At 34.9% G+C, this 24,366-nt stretch overlaps 1 protein-coding gene across 3 annotated transcripts in view; it reads right to left on the reverse strand.

The window, feature by feature from the left end:
• Positions 1–11,033: 11,033 nt before the first annotated feature.
• LOC138327771 (uncharacterized) overlaps positions 11,034–24,366 on the reverse strand; it is a 93,147-nt gene continuing 79,814 nt past the window's right edge. For all 3 annotated transcript variants that reach the window (XM_069274136.1, XM_069274135.1, XM_069274134.1), the window contains exons 6-12: positions 22,149–22,224; positions 21,368–21,649; positions 21,034–21,128; positions 18,523–18,651; positions 17,313–17,387; positions 16,542–16,677; positions 11,034–14,173 (exon numbers count right to left, since the gene is read on the reverse strand). In XM_069274136.1, coding sequence (XP_069130237.1) covers positions 13,859–14,173; positions 16,542–16,677; positions 17,313–17,387; positions 18,523–18,651; positions 21,034–21,128; positions 21,368–21,649; positions 22,149–22,224 — 1,108 coding nt within the window. In that variant the 3' untranslated portion in view covers positions 11,034–13,858. The remainder of the gene's footprint in view (positions 14,174–16,541; positions 16,678–17,312; positions 17,388–18,522; positions 18,652–21,033; positions 21,129–21,367; positions 21,650–22,148; positions 22,225–24,366) is intronic.

Raw genomic sequence — 24,366 nt, forward strand, 5'->3', positions numbered from 1 at the left:
TACTTCTACACTACGTACAGAATATTACAACAATGTGTCGTAGAAATCCCTCTGGTAGTTTAGGAGGAGTAGTCGGTCGATCTTGGTGTCTAAATCAAAATCATTTACACCCGCACTAACTTCTTTGGGGGGGGGGGGTACATATGATGTATTATAAGACTCTTTCATTAGTAGATATGAAGGAAAGGGATATTCTACTCTCGGATAGAATATCCCTATCCTTCATATCAACATATGAAAGAGTATATTTCTTTCATACCTTCTCGCTTTATTATAAACTTTACAACTATGATTGTCCCGCCATTTTGAAATAATTATAAGTTAAAACCGCGACTGCTCAGTCAGTTCTCCATACATGCAAATTACGTTGTATTTTCAACGCAAATTCGGTTGGCATCTTTTATAGTATAACCAGTCTAGTTTCTGAAAAAATGTTTAAATTTTACCGAGAAAATAGTTCTTTTGTTGACGCCGTGACGTCACGAGGCTTTATTGCATGGGTAGCCATGTAATACAGCGTCAGTCGACACGAGTGTACGGTATTGCATGAGACCAGCCAGTATTACACTCGAAGGTATGAAAGAACATTATCCATCTTTTTATATCATAAATAATATACAAGTGCCATGTGTAATACACCCACTGTGCAATCAGCACTTTACATATTACAATATATAAAACTTTAATACAAATAAATTTGATTTTAATACTGGTACTCTCATGCCATTCTCACACCTGTCACAAACTGACAATAAAATCAGGCGAAACAGAAAACAAAGTAACTCAGGTCGAAAAACAGTATCAACCGTTTGTTCGACTTTCTGGTCATCTGAAACTACAGCGGTGTACCGTCTTTCCATATTATAGTATTATCTTGTAGTATTGGCAGAAAATGATGTCTTTTTTTCTGAAAAATGTATGAAAAGAAAACAATCAATACCCAAAAGGGCAAAAAAACTGTAATATGCAAAATTTCGCAAGGGGGGCTATTTTATTGGGGAAATTGACTTTATGGAAACGTGTATACCGTGAAAAGTCATTATATGAAAAAATACTCAGGAAATTTTGACGCTACGTGGCGTTCGTGCTCTAATAAGTATGTTCGAGAAGAGTTCCAATACTAGGCGTAGCGCTGCCAAATCGAAAACTTTTATTTTGCGATGCCCTTTTACTGTTGTATTCCCGGTTTCAAATCGGATGGAAGTAGTCATACGTTTTCTTCTGATCCACACCTGAATAAGTTATGGCGAGTAGACCAAAGGTTTATAGGAACCCGGCAAGCATTCAAAGGATCCCGGATCTAATGCAGACTATCTTCCGATGCGGGCTATCGGTGGAAACTATTTCACATGTGCAAATTTTGCGAGCTATACGTTGTAAGTTATTTCAAATTGACAGAAAATTACTCAAGTAAACCTCATCCTATGCAAAAGTATTTTTATGTGAGCTATATTTCTCGCATTTAAAACCTTTTTTTACAACAAAAATGTGCTATGGATAATTTTTGAATGTCTTTGAATAAACCTATACTCCCTTCCAGCTGAAATTACTCTAACAAATATGGATTGTACTTCCAAGGAATACATCGACTTATAACCCGCGGGTTATGCCCTGGTGCGGGTAATAGGCAGGAAATTAGAGTTAAATATAAAGACCGACTTGCGCATAGTAGGGTGTGTTGGACGCATATTTGGTTTACGTAGAATAATTCAATAGCTATAAATCGAAATATTTCTAATCAAATTTTAGTGCATTTCGCTGAAAATCAAATATGAGTATTCCTGTAATACATTTTTATCTTCCAATATCTTTTATATACATGTAGATCTGCAGGTAGTATATATCATAATGTCAGCTGAGAAAAAACACACTTGGTGACCAGTCTACTCTTGGTGTGTATGGTCCCCATTTGAGCTCACGATATCAGGCACGATATATAGTATGTATGGTACTCATATGTAAGTATGTATTGTACACTTTTTACATATTGATGTATATATAAAGCAGAATAAAAATGTCGACTAGCCATAGAGAACATACAAAGAAGGGCTGTTCGATTTGTCTACAATGGCTATTGATCAAGACACCCTGGCTGTATCAGGAACATGATACAATCACTAGAATGGGAACCCCTAGCCCAAAGAAGAAAAATAGCCAGACTGGTAATATTCCATAGAAACAAAGAACAAAGAAGGACTGTTCGATTTGTCTACAATGACCATTGATCAAGACACCCTGGCTGTACCAGGAACATGATACAATCACTAGAATGGGAACCTGTAGCCCAAAGAAGAAAAATAGCCAGACTGACTGATAATATTCCATAAAAACATTAATAAAACTGGCTATAAATCCATTACAAAGCTTATTACAAGGAGATTGACGAACATGATGAGGAGCACACAAATACAACCAAATTCACGCCAACAAAAATTGTTTTCGGATTTTCGTTATTCCAAGAACCATCACTGACTTCAATTCCCTACCAGCTTCAGTAGCAAGCGTAACAAACCCGAACCCCTTCAGGTTTGCCCTTGCAAATCATTATCACTCTTAAAGAAATCTGTATTTTATCATATAAAAAATATACTTACATAATCATGTAACCAACATTAAATTTCATGCCATCATGTATTATATGTAGTGTACTGGATTGTACGTAGTTTAACCAGGAATTTTGTAGTAACGTCTGTATTATGTGTAGAGTCACCTGGATTGTATGTAGTTTAACCAGGATTCGTGGTAGTTTCACTGGATTATGTATAGGTTTACTTTGACTTTATAATTTTGAACTTAATCAAAACCTATATCAAATCCATACCATTTGATCTTTTATTTAATACTATTTTTGACAGCGAGTATTGGACTACGTAAAGATGGACATAGAGGAGAGCGAATGGGGTGTCTTAAGGCAGATGATAAAAACCGGCTACTATTTAACAATGTGAAACAGTTCGGGGTAGATTTTCATACTGCGAATGTGGGGAAACAATATATCTTTCCTCTGACAACTCTTCACTCACTTCACAACGATGGATTCAGTTTATACTGGGCTCACCCTAACAAGGCAAAGTGAAATCAACAGCAGGTTAGCGGGAACTAATAGAGACGTGACTGTTATGTGACCTACTATGTAAATACAAAGTATGGAAAGTAATCGGTTATGGCTTTATGGAAAGTTGAACATTCAAAAGTGGTCTATGCATAATACTTATATTATCATATTTCATTTTTGTGCAATTGAGTCACACGTTCGCGGTGATTTAATTGTGCGACTTCTGACTTATTGATAACTACTTATTTTTATCAACTTTCTGAGATTTATGCTTTGCTATTTCACTTAAATTTCGAAAATAGCGCGAAAAATAAGTTGGGGGTACAGTAACAACGTTGCTCTCCACTCTAATGCATCCAATACAACTTATCATATATTGCCAAACGTTTACGAACTGGGATGTCCAAGTCTACTGGAAAGCAATAGATATATTCAATGGATATTTTCAAATTGTGGTACAGTGAGTATATTTTAAGATTCTCAATACCATTTTACGTACGCTCTCAGGGCAACATGTGTAACTGGCGCCGTGACGTGGGATTGAACCTGGGATTACATTGGACACCTTGGATTAGGGTTAGGGCGAAGTACTAACATATGCGATCGCCAGCTACAAGACCATATCAATACGAATTATAAGATCATCATACAGATACATATACAACAGGACACTTCAAGGAACCAAGTCAATAACACCACATTGACCATGGCTACCATGTGCATACCAGTAAGACAAACTAATGTAGATCTGTGTAAATTTGGGCAATAACGCTCATCGGCTGAACATTTTGCTGCTAGGTGGCGTTTATGCTCTAGTTAGTATATTCTAGAAAGACAGAATTTATACAATACGAAAAAAGTGAATATTGCCATAGTATGAAGTCCCCAACCTGACAACAGATAAACTTGACAGAAAGTTTTTTTCTTGAAATTAACGATAAATTTCAAAATGTGCAAGATGATATTAGTTGAAAATACGTATATATACAGAACATGTCTACAATATCTACATCTTCTTACATTAAACTATTTACTGGTGTCGTTAGTTGCCCACCAACGCTTGTTTATCATTGCAGTCCGGTATGTTTCTTGTGTTTGTATGTCATGGTATAGAGAAAACATAATCCTTAAAGAAATACCAGTTGTTGTATATATGTTCACAAATCAAGAGGCTAAGGTCATTTGAGTGATGGAAATTCCCATGCATTAATAACTGACACACGAAAAGAAACAATTTCCATCATCTGGTACATCAACCACGCGATGAGTTGGTTGACATGGCTTGTGATTCGTCAGATTAACATTCTTTAACTTCTTTGCAATAAACATGATCATGATTGACGTTCATTTTCCCCTGTATGGGTGGATAAATTTGATGTGTTTGTATTCAGCGCTTCAGCGGAGGATTTTTGACCAATGGTACACTGAGAGTGGATCATATCTGTAAAATATTGTTTGTTTGATTATTTTAACGTCAATTTAACAGCTAGAGTCATGTAAGGACGGCCTCCCATGTATGCAGTGTGTAGCGTGTGTGAAGTGCAAGGTGCTTATTTTGGGAGACAGCGGTATGTTCGTGTTTTGTATTTTTGTATAGTGGAACTGTTACCATTTTTATAGTGTTATATCATTGAAGCATGCCGCCGAAAGAAGAGAAGAAGAGAAATGATAAGATCCTAAATTTAGTCGCCTTTTACATGCAATAGTGACAGCAGGTACAATTTAAACGCCCTACCTGCAAGGCTTCTGTTAGATCAGATGGTTAACTGTTACTATCAACTGTACTTGAATGAGCCAAATACAAATGAAATAGCTATGGTTTTAAGCGAATTTCGCGAAATCTTTAAAGATGCTCCACCGCCGACAGAGCATAAATGATATTCATCATTTGGAGAATATATGGCTAATTAACACAAAAAATAATATAAAATAATTGATTTTGCCTTTGGCGCATGCGCAATCAGTACTTTATTCCATATAGAATATAGTGCCACGGAATGTTTTCGGGATGTAATTAATTATTTTTCATATTTTTAACTTGAAATAAAATTAGAAACTCAAACTTTTCAATGTTGGTAATGGTGACCATTCAGGCTACTTAGGTTTGTGTGACATAACATCTCTCTGATGGAATCAAGTGTCTTCATCTGCCAGGTCCGTTTTGTACCTTCCTTTCCATATTATGGAACAAAATCGTTTCTGAATGCTTGTAATCCTTCAAACCAATAATGAAGAACATAAAATAATATTTCATTAAGTTCCATCGATTAAAATATATAATAAATATCTACCACATATTTGGTTATTTTCGCAGACAAAAATATTCGCGAATTTAGACTGATGTGAGGAGGAACAATGTTTCAGCAAATTTGAGTTTTGCAATATGGCTTCAATGGTTACGATAGTCAGTTACTGGTTTATCGCCTAGATGACTCCACCTATTACTTGACTTTCTCTCACCGTCAGTATTCTGTCGACGGTATAATAATTATATAGATCACCCATTGCTTTAATATTTCACGAATCTAATTTTCACGACCAAAGCGATGACCCGCAAAAAGATCATCTCAGCGAAAATAACGGGCTATACATCTATAATCATGTGTGGACTTATTGTATTATTATCACAGCAATCATAAGTGAATATAAATTAATAGAATCTTACATGGGTCTGTCACGTGGACCAATATAATCTTACCTGGGTCTGTCACGTGGACCAATAGAATCTTACATGGGTCTGTCACGTGGACCAATAGAATCTTACTGGGTCTGTCAAGTGAACCAATAGAATCTTACCTGGGTCTGTCAAGTGGACCAATATAATCTTACCTGGGTCTGCCAAGTGGACCAATAGAATCTTACATGGGTCTGTCAAGTGGACCAATAGAATCTTACATGGGTCTGTCAAGTGGACCAATATAATCTTACCTGGGTCTGTCAAGTGGATCAGTAGAATCTTACCTGGGTCTGTCAAGTGGACCAATAGAATCTTACCTGGGTCTGTCAAATGGACCAATATAATCTTACCTGGATCTGTCAATTGGACCAATATAATCTTACCTGGGTCTGTCAAGTGGACCAATATAATCTTACCTGGGTCTGTCAATTGGACCAATAGAATCTTACCTGGGTCTGTCAAGTGGACCAATACAATCTTACATGGGTCTGTCAAGTGGACCAATAGAATCTTACATGGGTCTGTCAAGTGGACCAATAGAATCTTACATGGGTCTGTCTAGTGTGGACCAATATAATCTTACCTGGGTCTGTCAAGTGGACAGGGGTATCTCAACCCCAGTGAAAGATTTTGGCTGGTCAACCCGAGGCTTGCCGGCCAAAATCTTTCACAAGACTTTCATACGATTATTTTTCTCCCAATATGTTTTTCCCAATATTTAAAAACAAATCAGTTTAGGAATTATTATTATAGTATTGACAATTAATGGCGTCCTCGACAATAATCTCCGCATGTATCGATGACGTCATTGCCAAGCTGTCTTTTCTCTACACCGGTAAAAGGCAGAGTTATCTTTACCCTAGCAACCGCGGGATAACCCTGTTAGGTATATGAGAAAAACTACGTTCTTGCTGCCTTATCAGATGACATGGCAAACCAAGGAGCCAACTTTCCAATTTAGTAAAAGATGACCATGGACATATGCATCTTAAGCCAAATAATAATTATTATTATCAAATTCAATGGCAACAGAGCATTTATAAGAAAGAGTAGACATTTATTAGAAAGAGTAGTTTTTGTAGTCAATACATTTACAGATAATTTTGTAGAGGAAATTTATTTTTGATAATTCCTTTTGATCAGGTTGTATGCTGCCAAAGTAAGAATTATTTTACCAAAAATACTACAGGAAATTTATGCAAGTAAAATGCAGGTTTGCAATATCTTTTTTATGCCTCTAATATAAAATAATGAAATTTATTTTTTGGATGATTTAAAAAAATTTAAATTGGCCATCACAGCTGCCTTCTTGAAAAAACATTTTAAACTTCTTCAGTTTCACTGGTGAGCGTTTTTTTTTCAGTAAGAGTTTATAAAAAAACATTGTTTAATATGCTCCTGTCTACAACATAAGTTAATCAAAAATCAAAACATTGTTAAATATGCTCCTGTGTAAACATTGAAGTTAATCAATTATAATATGACGAAAGATATATCTACAGTACTCTGGTAATTTGCTAGAATTTCAATACTATAAGTTGATATATTTTAAAGATGGTCTTCCGGGGACAGAACCATCCTCGATATTCCAGGGCTTCCGATCACTTACGATCTCTACACCCCCGGACTATCTCATAGTAAAACTGGAGGCAACTGAATAGAACAGGTAATTTAGTCATTTGATGTACATCAAAAGAGCGTATAACGGTACACTATGGTCGACTGTGTGGCTTTGATATTAGTCATCGCTCTCTCTGTAGTCTTCAAAGGAAATCTTTGGTGGCCTGTGATTGGTCAAATGTTTTCGGCTGAACTGCCTTCAATTTCACTATGAGATAGTCCAGGGGTGTAGAGATCGCTAGTGATCGGAAGCCCTGGAGTATCGAGGATGGGACAGAACATACGATACTCATTATTTGTAACAGATGTTTAATCGTGTATATATGTGTCTAATTAACACAACAATACATATAAAATAATTCATTTTGCTTTTGGAACATGCGCAATCAGCACTTCATTCTATATATGACATAGAACCGTGGATGGCTAATTCTGTTACATAACCACGAGGCAAAATATGGCATAAATGTATTGTTCTACTTTCCTTATGAAACATGTAATATATAATATTAAAAAATTCCGTGTCATTGATAAGTATTTTAATTGATACCGTTGAAATTTCAAATGATATAGTGTTATGCCGGTTGGATCACACTATCTGTACAAGAAATGTATGTATAATTTAGTGTAACAAGCATGTAATGGTTATATGTCGTTTAGATAACGTTGTCAACTGTGTAACAATGTTACGGTGATTATGTTGGATATGTTCTGATTTTATTCGAGAAACTAGTTTGCAAATGGTAATTATGGAGAGTACATATCATTATAAATGTATACTATCGAAATATGAGTGCATATTGATGGTGTGAACTATGTAAATTGATAATACTTGATGCATTATGACATCGTATGTTTTGTATTGAATGTTGTGAGCAGACGATAGGTTTACCGTTGTATGTTGTCGAAAATATTACATTATAAACTCATTAACAACGATGAAAAATGTTAAAAATGTTAAACATCGCAAGATGATAGTATACCTGATATGTCTATTCCATTTAATCTCGAAGTAAGGTGTTTTATAAGTCATTAGAGACATTAGTTTGTCACCGTAGTCACGGTACGTCTTGACAGGCGGCTATCATTGTTTATCTTTTCGAAACTTCTCTAGAGTTATTCGCTTCACTTTTACTCGGACGTCTCGGGTGTTATCCATATGATTATAGGAGCGCGGGATATCTCTCGTGCTAGAATTTTCTAGCCTTTTGATTGGTTCAAACTAGACATAAGTTGAGAGCCGGGAGATTCAAGGTTTCAGTGTCGTTTTGACCTCACATGCGGGAAGCTGAGCGGAGCGGAGCAAAGCAGTAGTTTTTAAGTAGAGCAGAGAACCAGAATGTCAAAAGAAGGAGAGCAGGTGTGTTCCAGATACTAAGTACTTTATTTCAGTTAGGGTTTAGGATAGTGTAGGAGTCAGTAAATATGTAATAGGTGAAATAGGAAATGTAGGAGAAATTAGGAGAACTAGGTGTTGTAGGAGAACTTGGAGTATTAGGAGAAATTAGGAGTATTAGGAGAACTAGGAGTAATAGGAGAAATTAGGAGAAAATGTCAACAAACATAATTTTTTAAGAAGCAATGACTAGGGTAAATATTTAATTACATAAGTAGTAAGGAAATTTTATATAACGAAACAATGTAAAAATAACAACAAAAACTGCGTCACATCTTTTCTTCATTTATTGTCAAAGGGAGACAACTCTTTGTGTCACCTTACGCTTGTTAACTTGTGAGAAGGCTGATTTGTCCATGTCTTTGATGTCCTAAATAAATATCCACATTGTCTGTATCTAATTTGTTGAGTCATTCTTGAATTGTTGCCACAAGCCATCACCAGACGAACCTGAGAAAGGGTTCATAAACCTTTTATACAATGCACCGTCAGGAAAGATGCTCGGTCTGACGACTAGACTTTTATAAGTCGGGGGTACCTGACGGTCGGCATTGCAATAGCAAGAAGATTAAGCATGTACAATAATACGCTGTATCCATTACAGAGCCAATGTCACAAAAGTTAAAAAAAAAATGCAATACATTGCCACCGAGGAGTTAATGAAATTGTTTTTTTTTAACATGAACATGCACCTAATAAGGTAAACACACTACTGCAAGACGTCCGACCACAATGTGTAATGGCAGACAGCGAGCGAGTTTGAATATTTCACACACATTTCACCACAATGGACTTTTTTGGCATATCACAGTAAAACCAAGTTATCTGATTTCCAATAGAACTGGTTTATTTCCTATATATGTGCAAATTCAATGTCGTCTTAGACTGAATTGTCCCTTTACAGTAAGAAGCTCAATATTTTCGATGATGGTATTGGTATGAAGTAAGTGACTTTTGCAACTGAAGCAAAATACTTATGTGCATGTTCCTGTTTTTGACAGAGAAAAATGCCATTTGTCAGCGGTGTAGCACCTTTAATTGATGTGTTATACAAGCAGATATCTATTTTTCATAAACATATTGTACTAGTGGTGCCGATACAAAAAGATAATGAGCTGGTACGGTATGAAAGATATTTAATTAACTTACAATGGATTGTCTGAAATATTGAATAGCAAAACATTCATATGTAATTCTAGACAAACAGTAACTTAACAATGTGGCCATTTTGAAATCAGTATTTTGTATGCTTTTGCTAAGCCAATTACTTGTTCAATGTGAATTCGTTTTGAAGCAATGCGCCTATCTCTAACTACATCTTCTGCCTCTTACTGACTTTAGCCATTTAACATTGTTGAGACATATACTTGAACATCTTTTGATGCAAATAGATCCCCTACCATAATTCCCCTTACCTGCCATCATACTGTCGCCAGGCGTAAATAAATAATGCTTTTGTAAACGACGAGAACGCTCAATTATCTGGCGGTCACTCGTAGAGCGTCCATAAGCGTCCGATCAGTAAGTAATAAGCGTCCGATCAGTAAGTAACAACACCTTTGGGTGTGCAAATGTTTCGAAGGGAAAGATGAACATTGACGTTGCATGAGTTTGAAACGGAATCTGTGTTCCATGTAAAATTACTCTAGTTTTGCCTAAACGAGAAAAGTCATCGGACATGTACTTATCTGCAATATCTCTTGATGGCCAAACTCAAGGTCTTTCAGTTGGAAATAGAGGAAGTTACAGTAGGTTCACAGATGTGAATAAAAATGAGTTCAAGTTCAAGGTTTTCTGTTACTATGCATAATTTCACTGGTATTGTTAAAACCAATTGATTTTCCGGTGGGTATTGAACTAGATATGGTCAGTCATCAAATCCTGTGTAGTATTGTGGTATTATTGGAGAGCTACGGAAATTCTCAGTTTAGTAACCTTGGTTACCCTCTTGAATTTCACACTAAGTAGCCATGTCACTGATGATAAAAATTGATCAACATGTTCAGTATTTGTAACTACTGAAACTTTGAAATTTCACTTTCCACAATAGCTCTAGGAATATGCACATTCACTGCACTATATCACTTTGACTTTATTTCTCTTTTGACGTTCACTATGTGCTTTAGAGGAATGAATGAAAGATTTTGTAGAACATTTGGTTTAACTATTTTATGTTTTCCTGAAACATAATATCAAGTATGAAGATTTGTGGAAAAACGCATTCTTGCAAATAACTCCAGTTAAAGCTTATATAGATAACTAAGAATTTCAACAATTAAGAGATCTGGCATTTATCAGGTATTGCAATATAAATCCTGTTTGTATTTTGTATATTTATTTTCTTATTAACACGTGTACAGGTGAAGGAAATGTACACTGCATTTTGTCGATGCAATTCATGTTTAAACCATCTCACGATATAAAATAGAACACACACTTTCTGTCAGTCACAAATTCAAATGGACAAGTGTTTTTCTCTCATTCGTCTGTCAGTATAATAAAACGTACATTGTACTACCTACATATCTAAATGCATAGATAAGATATTGGAAGATAAACGTGTATCACAGGAATACTCAAATTTAATTTTCAGTGAAATTCATTAAAATGTAATTAGGGATGTTTCGATTAACTATTAAATTATTTCACGTTAATCAAATGCACGTGCACCTGTAATAACAAGCGCCATTGATTGCACTCGGTACTACCAACAACTAACAACAAGTTGGATTTCTTATTTTAATTTCACTTACATAACGCAAAAATTAATATTCCATAATAAACGACCAAAAAGAATTATCAACATTAATTTCTTTTATTAAAATATCCGTAAATGTAAAAACTACAAGAAAACATTATGCTTCTTATAAATGTTCAGTTGCCTTTGCATTTGGTAATAATAAATATGATTTGGCTTAAAATGCATGTGTTCATGTTCATCTTAACACCAATTACAGAATGTCTACCTCTATATGGGCATTTGACTTCTACAAGGTCACTATAGCTTGCTATGCCAACTGGTTTGTCGTTTGGCCTAGCTACCAACTTGTCCTTTTCCTTTAAAAGTAATTATGATGTTACGCTGGCAAACACATGACATTACACTCAATACCTACCCACAAGGGCAGATAACTCTGTAATAGGCAAAGACAGAATTCGTAATAAAGCAATACGTTTATCTTAAAAAAGCTTATGTTTCCAGACTCTGTATTATCAAATGTTCACATGGGTTTCAATGACATGAAATAACATATAAAACATTTTGCTTTCTATTTAACATGAAGGTGGGTATTTTACTCTTTCCTATAGGAAATAATTGAAATTTGTCAATAAATGATAAATTCATAAATAAGTGATAAATGAATGATAAACTCATAACTATATAATTAAATTATAATGTGATGTTTCCTGATTTGTCCAATGCAATGAGTCGTCAACGGAAGTATGACATGAATATACATAAATGCACATAAATATACAACACACACTGTAATACATGGGTGCATTACATTCATAAACATTCAACACAGTCACCTGATCAGACGGCTTATGTAGTTTGTCGTTTTAAGTAGTATGGGAAATTCCTTTCCATGGACGGCTTATTTATAATATTATAATAATATATTATTTATAACTGATGATAATTGAACATTAACAATATTATAGAACGCAATGATCATGTCGTTGTTTGGGAGTAATTATTCTTTCTAAACTGTAAACTAACTTTTGCGACATAATTTCGCGAATTTTGCGATCAAACAAATAGCCGAGAATTTGAAGCCAATAAACGCTATAATTCTCAAACGTCAGACTTCGCAATACTAAATAACCGCGACATTGAGGCGGATACCTAAAAACGCGAAATGAAGTCGCCGCGAAGTTCAGTTGGTTGGTAGTATGTAGATATGGACGATACTCTAACTCGAAATCCCAAAATCTGATCAACAGTTTTGGCAATCGCTTGTTTCAAATTTTGAGATTCATTGGATAGAATATCCCTATCTTCAATACACTATCTAATATATGAAAGAGTCATACCTACCACGAACAAACCGTCCTCTCACACATGCATATGTATATGCACATTACAATTATTGCTCTTGAGTATGTTCAAACAAGAAAAAATGGCTTCCTGTTAGGAAGTATTATGCAAATAGTATCTGATAATCTCGGTGAAACGTCTTTGATCTGGGTCCTGACTTCAATTATTCAAACGGTGATACGACTAATCACAGTTTACTAGTAGCAACCATTTTCAAAATCATTATAGCATATATGTAATTTCGTTGAAATATACAATTTTCAAATTAATACAAAATACATGTAATTTTGGTGATAGCTAACTCGACAATATTGAAAAATTAAGTAGTCAAATTTTACCTACATGCCATCAGCTATATTCAAGGGCTTGCTATCACTATCGTTATAACCAGCTCTGGAATATGTCATAGCAAAAACTGACAGCCGTTCAGGAGAAGAAAAAAATATTGAGCAATCATATGTGTATCATATGTGTATAGCAGCTTCCTTTAAATATCAAAGCGACAGGTTTGCAGAATATAAGAAATATGAAAGAAAAGAGAAAAAAAGCAATGAAAAAAGTCGTTATTAAACTTATCACCTTTTGAACCTGTCGGGCGAACGGTGAATCCCTCCTTATTCTGCTTCCATTGGAAAATATCTGTTGTATTATATTCATTGATTATAGCGGTAGCCTTGGACATCACCGTGGCCCAAAGAAGTTCATAAAGTTTTGTAATATTATTATGATATATTGTTTATATCACAGATGCATTAGAGTATATAGAAGGCCAAATTGTTACTATAAACCAACTTATTTTTCGCGGTTATTTAGCGATTTTAGTGAAAAAGCAAAAATAAATCGCCGAAAATTTTAAAGTTGATAAAAATAGTTATTCTCAAAAAGTCAACTTGCGGTTCATACAAAAAAAACGCAAAATTACGTCGTCGCAAAAATAGGTTGGATGACACTTGACAGTTGCTTAAAATATTCACCACATAAATTCCTGGATTAACTGCACAACAATGAAATATGATACATATAACTACTTTGCATTGACCGCTTTTCAACATTCGATAAAGCCATAATCTATGAATTTCCATATTTTGTGTTTAAATAGTAAAGTTCATAACAGACAGTCACGTCTATATTAGTTCCTGCTAACCGCCGTTGATTTCCTTTTGCCTGATTGGGATGAGCCCAGTATAAACTGAATCCATTGTTGTGAAGTGAATGAAGAGTTGTCAGAGGAAAGATATATTGTTTCCCCGGATTCACATTCGGAGTATGAAACTCTACCCCTAACTGTTTCACGTTGTTAAAAAGTACTCCCGTTTTTATCATCTGCGTTAAGGCACCCCATTCACTCTCCTCTATGTCCATCTTCACGAAGTCCAGAACTCGCTGTGAACAGATAGTATAAAATAACAGATCAAAAGGTATGGATTTGAAATAGGTTTTGAATAAGTTGAAAAATTATAAACTCTAGGTAAAGCTATACATAGTCCAATGAGACTTCTAGAATCCCGGTAAAACTACATACAATCCAGATACTGTATACGTGTTCAGGATGTAGTGAATTCTAGTTAAATATTGGAGAGAACTTATATAGGCTTTGCATGTTGTTTAATCCAGTTGACATGTAAAATCTTTGTCAATAAAATGTGATGAAATGAATTCTAGTTAAATCAATTACAATCCAGGTGACACTACATCTACACAGGCAATATTTCTTCACGTGAAATTCATGTGAAAAAAACTCACGTGAAATTCACGTGAAGAAATATTGCCTGTATAATACAGACGGAATTACAAGAATTCTGGTGAAACTATATAAACTTCAATAAAAACTGTAATGGATCCAGTTAAACTCCTTTAATCCTAGACGAAACTCTACAGAATCAAGCAATTTTATATAAAATCCAGCAAAACTAAATAGAATCTCGGTGAATCTATATAAATTTGAAAAGAACTAAATTGAGGACCATACAACAACATACGTGATCTATGTGATCATACTACAACCATAAAGAATACAGATTAAATTACATAGAATTCTACTTTATACTGACCATTAAGGCTTGTTACTTACGTTTTAATGACCTGACAAACTCCACATTATACTGACCATTAAGACTTGTTACTTACGTTTTAATGACCTGACAAACTCCACATTATACAGACCATTAAGGCTTGTTACTTACGTTTTAACGACCTGACAAACTCCACATTATACTGACCATTAAGACTTGTTACTTACGTTTTAACGACCTGACAAACTCCACATTATACTGACCATTAAGGCTTGTTACTTACGTTTTAATGACCTGACAAACTCCACATTATACTGACCATTAAGGCTTGTTACTTACGTTTTAATGACCTGACAAACTCCACATTATACTGACCATTAAGGCTTGTTACTTACGTTTTAATGACCTGACAAACTCCACATTATACTGACCATTAAGGCTTGTTACTTACGTTTTAATGACCTGACAAACTCCACATTATACTGACCATTAAGGCTTGTTACTTACGTTTTAATGACCTGACAAACTCCACATTATACTGACCATTAAGGCTTGTTACTTACGTTTTAACGACCTGACAAACTCCACATTATACTGACCATTAAGACTTGTTACTTACGTTTTAATGACCTGACAAACTCCACATTATACTGACCATTAAGGCTTGTTACTTACGTTTTAATGACCTGACAAGCTCCACATTATACTGACCATTAAGGCTTGTTACTTACGTTTTAACGACCTGACAAGCTCCACATTATACTGACCATTAAGGCTTGTTACTTACGTTTTAACGACCTGACAAACTCCACATTATACTGACCATTAAGACTTGTTACTTACGTTTTAATGACCTGACAAACTCCACATTATACTGACCATTAAGGCTTGTTACTTACGTTTTAATGACCTGACAAACTCCACATTATACTGACCATTAAGGCTTGTTACTTACGTTTTAATGACCTGACAAACTCCACATTATACTGACCATTAAGGCTTGTTACTTACGTTTTAATGACCTGACAAACTCCACATTATACTGACCATTAAGGCTTGTTACTTACGTTTTAATGACCTGACATACTCCACATTATACTGACCAATAAGGCTTGTTACTTACGTTTTAATGACCTGACAAACTCCACATTATACTGACCATTAAGGCTTGTTACTTACGTTTTAACGACCTGACAAACTCCACATTATACTGACCATTAAGGCTTGTTACTTACGTTTTAACGACCTGACAAACTCCACATTATACTGACCAATAAGGCTTGTTACTTACGTTTTAATGACCTGACAAGCTCCACATTATACTGACCATTAAGGCTTGTTACTTACGTTTTAACGACCTGACAAGCTCCACATTATACTGACCATTAAGGCTTGTTACTTACGTTTTAATGACCTGACAAGCTCCACATTATACTGACCATTAAGGCTTGTTACTTACGTTTTAATGACCTGACAAGCTCCACATTATACTGACCATTAAGGCTTGTTACTTACGTTTTAACGACCTGACAAGCTCCACATTATACTGACCAATAAGGCTTGTTACTTACGTTTTAATGACCTGACAAGCTCCACATTATACAGACCATTAAGGCTTGTTACTTACGTTTTAACGACCTGACAAACTCCACATTATACTGACCATTAAGGCTTGTTACTTACGTTTTAACGACCTGACAAACTCCACATTATACTGACCATTAAGGCTTGTTACTTACGTTTTGATGACCTAACATCTCTCTGATGGAATCCAGTGTCTTCATCTTCCAAGTCCCCCTGGTTCCGTCCTTATTAGAAAGGCCCATATTATGGAACCAAACCTTTTCTGAATGCTTATGATCCTTCAGACCAATGCTGGAAAGTATAAAATAATATTTCAATCAGTACCATCAATTGAAATATAAAACAGATATACCGCATATTTGGTTATTATTGCGGTTAAAAACTTGTTTATCTAATATGAGGAACAATGCTTAAGTAAATCTGCAATATGGCTACAATGTTTAGTTACTCAGTTACTGATTTATCCTACATAACTCCACCTATTACATGGCTTTATCTCACCGCCTAATGTCAGTGTTTTGTCGGGCGGAAACTAGAACGTATATAGAGACTACTCATAGCTTAAGATTTCACGAATCTAATTTTTACGATCATTAGCATGATTCGCGAAATCGCAAAAACATCTCAGCTATAATAACGGGTTATACGTCTAGTAGCAGGTGTGGACACATCAAAAAGACTTATATTATTAGTAAATTATCATAATACAATGAATGATAGATTTGGATATTGTCAATTGTCAAAATCTAAATATTAAAAATCACTAATCGAAGTTTTCAGTATGTCACGATTTCTCTTTCCAAAACGAGAAAAATACGTGCAAATGAATAGGCATGCTGCCTGTTGCCTAATTCCCAATGTCTTTAAAAGCTGCAATAAAATAAATCTGAAATGAAAAAAAAAATATTATTCTGCTCGAATTGTACCTTGGATCAAAGGAGTGGACTTCACAACCGTATATCCTCGATACCTCCTCGTCAAAAGTCCAGTCTCTGGCTATCCTGAAAAGAAATTTCAATTTCTGAACACTGTAAATGCCTTCAAATATCTGTCTTACTAGTATGTACATAATATATGATACTATTAGCTGAAAATCATTACATAAATCACAAGAAATGTTCATCTAAATGTTTCATCATTTCGAAGATCAAAGACTGCTTACCATATTACTCGTATTTTGAAGATCAATATACTTCTACAATTTTTATTTCTGTAAGCTTGTTTTGAAAATACCTCTAAAATTATTATTTCAAAATTAACCATACTTCTTATAAGAATTTCTCATTGCGAAGATAGTTTAAACATTTAATTATCATATAAAGATTGGTGTTATGGTATAAGCAGTGAGAGTTTACTATCTCATCCTTGGGTTTGGGGTTGTATTAGCTTAACGTCATCTAATCCTCTATTCAAGTACACGATGATGTTTCATCGGAGTTAATGGTATATTTATTCTTAAGGATATGATAGATTGATAGTTTTCACGTTGACACAAATTATGATGACGTGTAGAATCATTCTCGATATTCCAGGGGTTCCGATCACTTACGATCTCTACACCCCTGGACTATCTCATAGCAAAACTGGAGGCAGCAGAATAGAACAGGTAATTTAGTCATTTGATGTACATCAAAAGAGCCGTATAACGGTACACTGTGGTTGACTGTTTGGCTTTGATATTAGGCGTCGCTCTCTCTGTAGTCTTCAAAGGAAATCTATGCTTGCCTCTGATTGGTCAAATGTTTTCCGCTGAGCTGCCTTCAATTTCACTACGAGATAGTCCAGGGGTGTAGAGATCGTAAGTGATCGGAACCCCTGGAGTATCGAGGATGGTGTAGAATGTGTCCTGTCACAACGCATTTTTGCAGGAAAATATCAATCTTCACGAATATTTTTTTCATTGCCCATCATAAATATTTTAAAATATGATATTATATCATTGAGTACATAATGGGTGTTGTAAAATAAGAATTGATAACGATTAATGTGAAATTTTGAAAAAAATAAAATAATTACCTATCATTAGTTACTAGAATTCGCATAGGTAAACTGCAGGTAAGTTGTAAATCACATACTGATATAGACTATCATTACACTTCCTTTGATCATTTTACCTATAGCAGAATGTTTACTTACCCGAATGAGTAGACGAGACAGTTAGATGATGGACGATAATTTGTATCGTTACACACCTCCCATCCTCCGTCGTCTATATCCCCCACACGTACCACGTCTTTACACAGTACCTCGGTCGATAAGGAGTAGCTGAAGAAATCACATTTCACCAATTAGAGTTATCTCCCCTACTTTACACATGACGCGATTGTTAAATGCATTTTGTCAAACAAATTAATTGTGTTTATTGAATTAGATAATCACTCTACATTGTTCAGTTACTGTTGTTATTTTAAGATTTGAAGAATTTAAAAGTGAATTAAACTAGTAACGTTTATAAGACCACAGGAGTTTGACGTTCTGTCAAAATATACACCAGGTGTTTTAATATAGTATGTAGGGGTATTTTTATATATGTATACTATATATTATTGACAAAACGTCAAACTCCTTTGGTCAGACATTCCTTTTACATTTGGACATGACGCGTTCATGACAATGACGGGAGCACAAAGACATGGTTAGACATTCCCTAGACTCTGTAGATGGTGATTCCATAGATATTTTGGGGTAAGGAAGACCTTAACTTCTCTTGAAACATATTGCCGATCGGAAATTACCGCAAAACTGATGAAGACGGAACATTATTCTCTTAAAGATGCTTTACCAGCGACAGAGCATTAACGTTTATTATGTAAACAATAATTGATGTTTAATCGTGTTGGATACATTGTATGTCTATTTAACACATTAAATCGTCTCGTTTGGTTTGCTGGTCTGTGCAACAAGTACCTTATTCCATATAGGGCATAGTGTCAAGATTTTTTGGGATGCAATTAACTCAAAACTTCAATAATGATAATAGTGTAAAGTACACTTGTAAATAACTTTGGCAACTGAAAAAATACTAATTCGTTTGTTCCTGTTTTTATCAGACAAAACTTTTAATACCTTATAACATTGGTGATATAAACAGGTCGTGTGATCATTCGCGGGTGTGTTTGGGAACAACAGAGATTTGGTAGACAGCTGTAAGTCAATGTAATTCATTTCAAAATGACTACACTAATCTGGTAGATTTCATAGTGCTATGAATCATTTTCGATCGATATCCAGACAAGTAACATATCCATGGGGGTAGGATACGACTTACATTGCTGTGGCAATATAAACCAGCCTATTTTTGCTGCGATTTAACTTCGCGATTTTACGCATAACGATTTGGTTCTACTTCACTTGTATTTCTAACATTTCCGTGAATTCTCGTTGGTCGTGAAATACGCGAAATCTAATCGCGCGAGAAAATTAGTTGGATTACAGTATTCTGTATTTGCATATTACAGAGTTGTCTGCCCTTTCGAGTAGGTATTAATTGTGACGTCATGTGCTTGCGAGCGTAACGTCATACTTTTCTTACGTATTTTTCGCTCACAAAATAATGACGTCAGGTAATTCTTTAATATGCAAAGACGGAATCAGTGATGCTGAAATATTGCTTCATGATTTAACGGTAACGTTACGTACCACACAATAATAACCTGCGACTACAGACATTGTTACTTAAAGGAATAGATACGGACTCTTCATTACCATGTCAGTAAGTAGTATCGGTTATCATAAATTATTCAAATATTTTTTCCCTTAACAGGTTCAATGACAGAATATAGAGGGGATGTAACCAAAGGTAATGTCCAAACAAATGTTTAATTCATAAAGTTTTTTACCATTGAATAATTCTTAAATTTCCATGATGCCCTTGTCATTGTAACGTAACATGTATGCTGATGCTATAACGCCTGAACCACATGTGTATTCAAATTTTAAGTATGATAATTGCGATAACAATACTCAGGTTAATCAAAACAGAATTTCGGAATCTATTGAGTAAACAATAGGTTTCTTTTGTTTGTTTTATTTAGTCAATCCCAGGAAATTCACCATTTCATTAAAACAAATTCCGTCTAAATAATGTACGAGTTAGACAAAGAATTCTGAGATGTACATTGTACTTTGTTTGTTTGTAAAGCATATATTTGAGCAGACGAGACTACAATTACTACAGATTAGTTAAGTCATTAGCAGTAGTGGACCTGAGTTTTATATGCAAACAAACAAATTTTGTTTTCCACAGTATGAAATTTCAGATTGACTGTGATGCGAGTTGTGGAGAATTATTCATTAAATGCAATAACTATTCATATGACGGATTTTATTCTATTGTATTATGTGATACATTTTCCCACAGTATTTGCAAAACTAAATTAAAGTTTACAATGGATTACCATACGTTGTGAAAATTTATTCATTGGATGCAATAACTATTCATATGATATATTGTGCGAACAAAAGAGTAAAGCAAAACAACAACGTATTGAATGCAGAGATTACAAACTAGTACACACAATCTTGACACCTTACCGAGAGATCTCGATCTAGGTGGTGTGGATGCGTTCTGTTTCACTTATTATGGTAAATGATAGAAACCTTTTTTCAAATATATAAGTCTACAAGATAAAGGCGATTCTGACTCACCTGTGATACAACAAGGCAGCATTTGTATTGGAAATATCCTTCAGTTCCTGGGGCGGTGGTAAAGCTATTGGTGGTTGTGTGTTTTTGCATCTCATCTGTCGATATACACCAATACATTAATTCTATAACACTTGTGAACCATATTCGAAGAGGAAGATAAGTTGTTTTCTTTATGATATATAATGGTTTAGGATAAAACTTTGCTGTATTGCGGTTAAGAATAATATGATATGTTGTGTTGTTGGACTGGCCTCGTTACTGGTACTTCGACATAGAAGTACATTACATACTGTCTAGTAAAATGCATTATTAATAAACAATCATGAACTGTTACCATGTATACTTTATAACAGCCTGTGACGTCACGACCATTCAACTTATAGATACATCCACCTGTCGGGTCACGTGTGTAATGGAATATTCTGAAGCCGTTGTCATGGAGACGGGCTAACAGCGTGATCTGCCGAATGTAGTCTTCCTTCGATGCTTTCTGACCGACACCCTCAAACTTGACCATTAATTGATCGACATTCATCAATACACTCTTGGTATCTAGCCAGTGTACAATATTTGCTGCTTCGTTCCCAGCATGCACAAGCAAGATGTCGATTAGTGGCTGAAAACACATTATTGTCACAATAATCAGTAACATATTAACAAGATGAAAGGTTGTACAAAAATAAAAAAATAAGCACTTTTACGGATTTGATTACATCATAGAAGTGGAGTTTATCTTTGATATTTTTAAAAAAATACAGTAAGTATACTAAAACCAGAATTGTAAATATAGTAGAAATGCAGCACGATTGTGTATCAGATGATTCCTAAATCAAGAAATTAAGGAATGAAACAACTTCGAGCATTTCGATGATTTAACACAAAATATAAAATGAACCTCGAGGTCATGTATATTTATGTATTATGAATCACGACGTTATATTCTAAGGAAAAGGCAAACAGACACTAATGTGAGGTTAACAAAGTAAACTCCGACGATAAATCAAATTTCTTCATTAAAAAATTCAAAATATGTGTAATTGCAGTTTCAAAATATCCTGATAGTATGAGCTTTGTACCTAATTGTGCATTCTATATATAGCACATTAGTTAATTACCTCCTCGATCATGTCACGCACTGGTCGAGTTTCTTCTGACAGTGTTTCCGTTTCAGCCATTGCCTTTAAAACTAGTCTATTAAACAAACATCAAAAACATTAGTCAGATGTACACGGTAATTATACCAGATATGGTGGTGTAATTATTTAATCATGTCTATTGTTTAGATATTTAACGAAGGTCTACCACGTGCACTGGCGGTTTCTTAACTGTAGGAAAACAAGCAGATCTAGTAATAAAGAGAAAGTTTCGTATTCAATTTTGAGAGTCTCACACGGGTTATTTATTTACAATGTAGTTGTCGGGTAACGTAAATTATCTGCATGAAGAAGCTGAAGCCTTGTATTGTTTTGGAAAATGACCATGTCAAATAATGACCGGCATCGACTGATCATCATGTAATATTGATTCTTGACGTAACCGGAAGCGATCAGCCGTATGTGAGTTAATGCAGACGAGAACATCCCCAAGAACATTCGCGCAACTAACTATGTTTATTAGCGGTAACAAAGTCAAGATTGTTGTAACCCATTCCTTTTGAACGTATGCTTCCCTCTTTTGTGATAACATTCACATTAACAATTAATATCGGTCGGTTGTACAGTATAGTGTAGACAATTAAATCCGGATCGTAATGATCGATATTCGATTCACTTCTCCAAACCGAACCCTCTCTAAACCGGCCGAAATTCTATGCACCGACCATGATCGGTTTAGGAATAACTTATTTAACATAGGCAGTGCGTGTAAACATCAAATAAAGGGACAAACAGGGTCTATAATATTTCAGGGTTTGGCGAATCATGATCATACTTCGTAACCTTTCAGTTCATTTCAAATTTAAGAGAGGTTTCCAGTATTATTCATAATAAACAAAAAGCTGAGGACAAAAAGTGGAAGTGAGACTAAATGAAATTAAAAAAGAACATTTCAGGCTGAAAATATTTCTCCGTATGGTGCTGTACAGTTCCAGATCAAATGTATGCGATGTAGATCATACTAATACCATGTTCCTTGATACAACATCTATAGATTATTCTGACAAAGTCAAGTAACAATAAACCCAGAGGTTTTGTATCGCGTTCTTGATTTGTTTGCCAAGTGATATTCTGAATACAGGTTCACTGTTTATTTTCTCTAGGATTTTAATGATTAACCTATAACTTCTCTATTGGGCCCCATATCCCTCTTTTCCCATACGAGCCTAACATGCTCTCTATTTGATCGATAGATAAACAAACATGGATCTGTTTACAGCTACAGGTGTACACACACGAACCAGAAAATAATCTGGTGTCTTTGGCCTTTAGAATAAGCGGTAAAGGGTAGAACGAACCAGGCCTAGTATGCTAATCAACCGGATACGAAATGCCCCCCCCCCCCTTTGCATCTAGTGGAGCGTTAATTTCATTTCAATATATTTGATTAAAGCTAAAAGATTTAACATGGACGGAACACCAGAGGCAACGCCTATATACGCTTTCTCAGTATATAAACAGAGGGGCAGAGCCCAGTGAATCACAATTTTCCATTTTAGTTTTAGGTTTCAAATAAAAGTATGCATTAAGATGCATGTTCATTATACCAGGTTTGCTCACACAACTGTATTAGATACCTAGCTTACCGGTTATTATACGTCAATTTCACAAAACTAATGCTGTACAATTTGAATTTGAAAAGATTGCTATATATATGTATATAAAACAAATAACATTTGTCTGTGATTCGGATCCGGTATACGTAACCTGGTAGATTATGGAAATAAAGATAGTCCGATAAAATGTATAGACATGTGTACTAAATAACATTTGGCATCTTATTGAAGCTCTATTTGACGACACTAGAGTAATTGTCTAGTAGAAGTCAATAGAACTACAATATTTCAGTCATGTGAAAGAGTTAGAAAGAAAAAGAAATATCTTCACATCAAAAATAACGTGTTATTGCGTGTAGTAAACCCATTCTGTTAATGTCGTATGAATAGGATTAAGGTCGTAAAACCCGGATGTATAAAGGAGTCCTTTGTTGCCATAATTAGTTTCAGCATGTTACGGACATTTTTACATTTAAATTGTTTTTTTTTTATTTTAATTTCATCAGAATTGTGGTATATAATGCACCACCTCTCTGGAAATACAAATCCAATGGTACTAATTCATGTACATACTTGTACTTCGTGATAAACCATATTGCGTTTGTGCTGTACTAGTATATCCA

The sequence above is a fragment of the Argopecten irradians genome, chromosome 7 (assembly GCF_041381155.1).
Source record: "Argopecten irradians isolate NY chromosome 7, Ai_NY, whole genome shotgun sequence".
NCBI classification, from domain to species: Eukaryota; Metazoa; Mollusca; class Bivalvia; order Pectinida; family Pectinidae; genus Argopecten; species Argopecten irradians.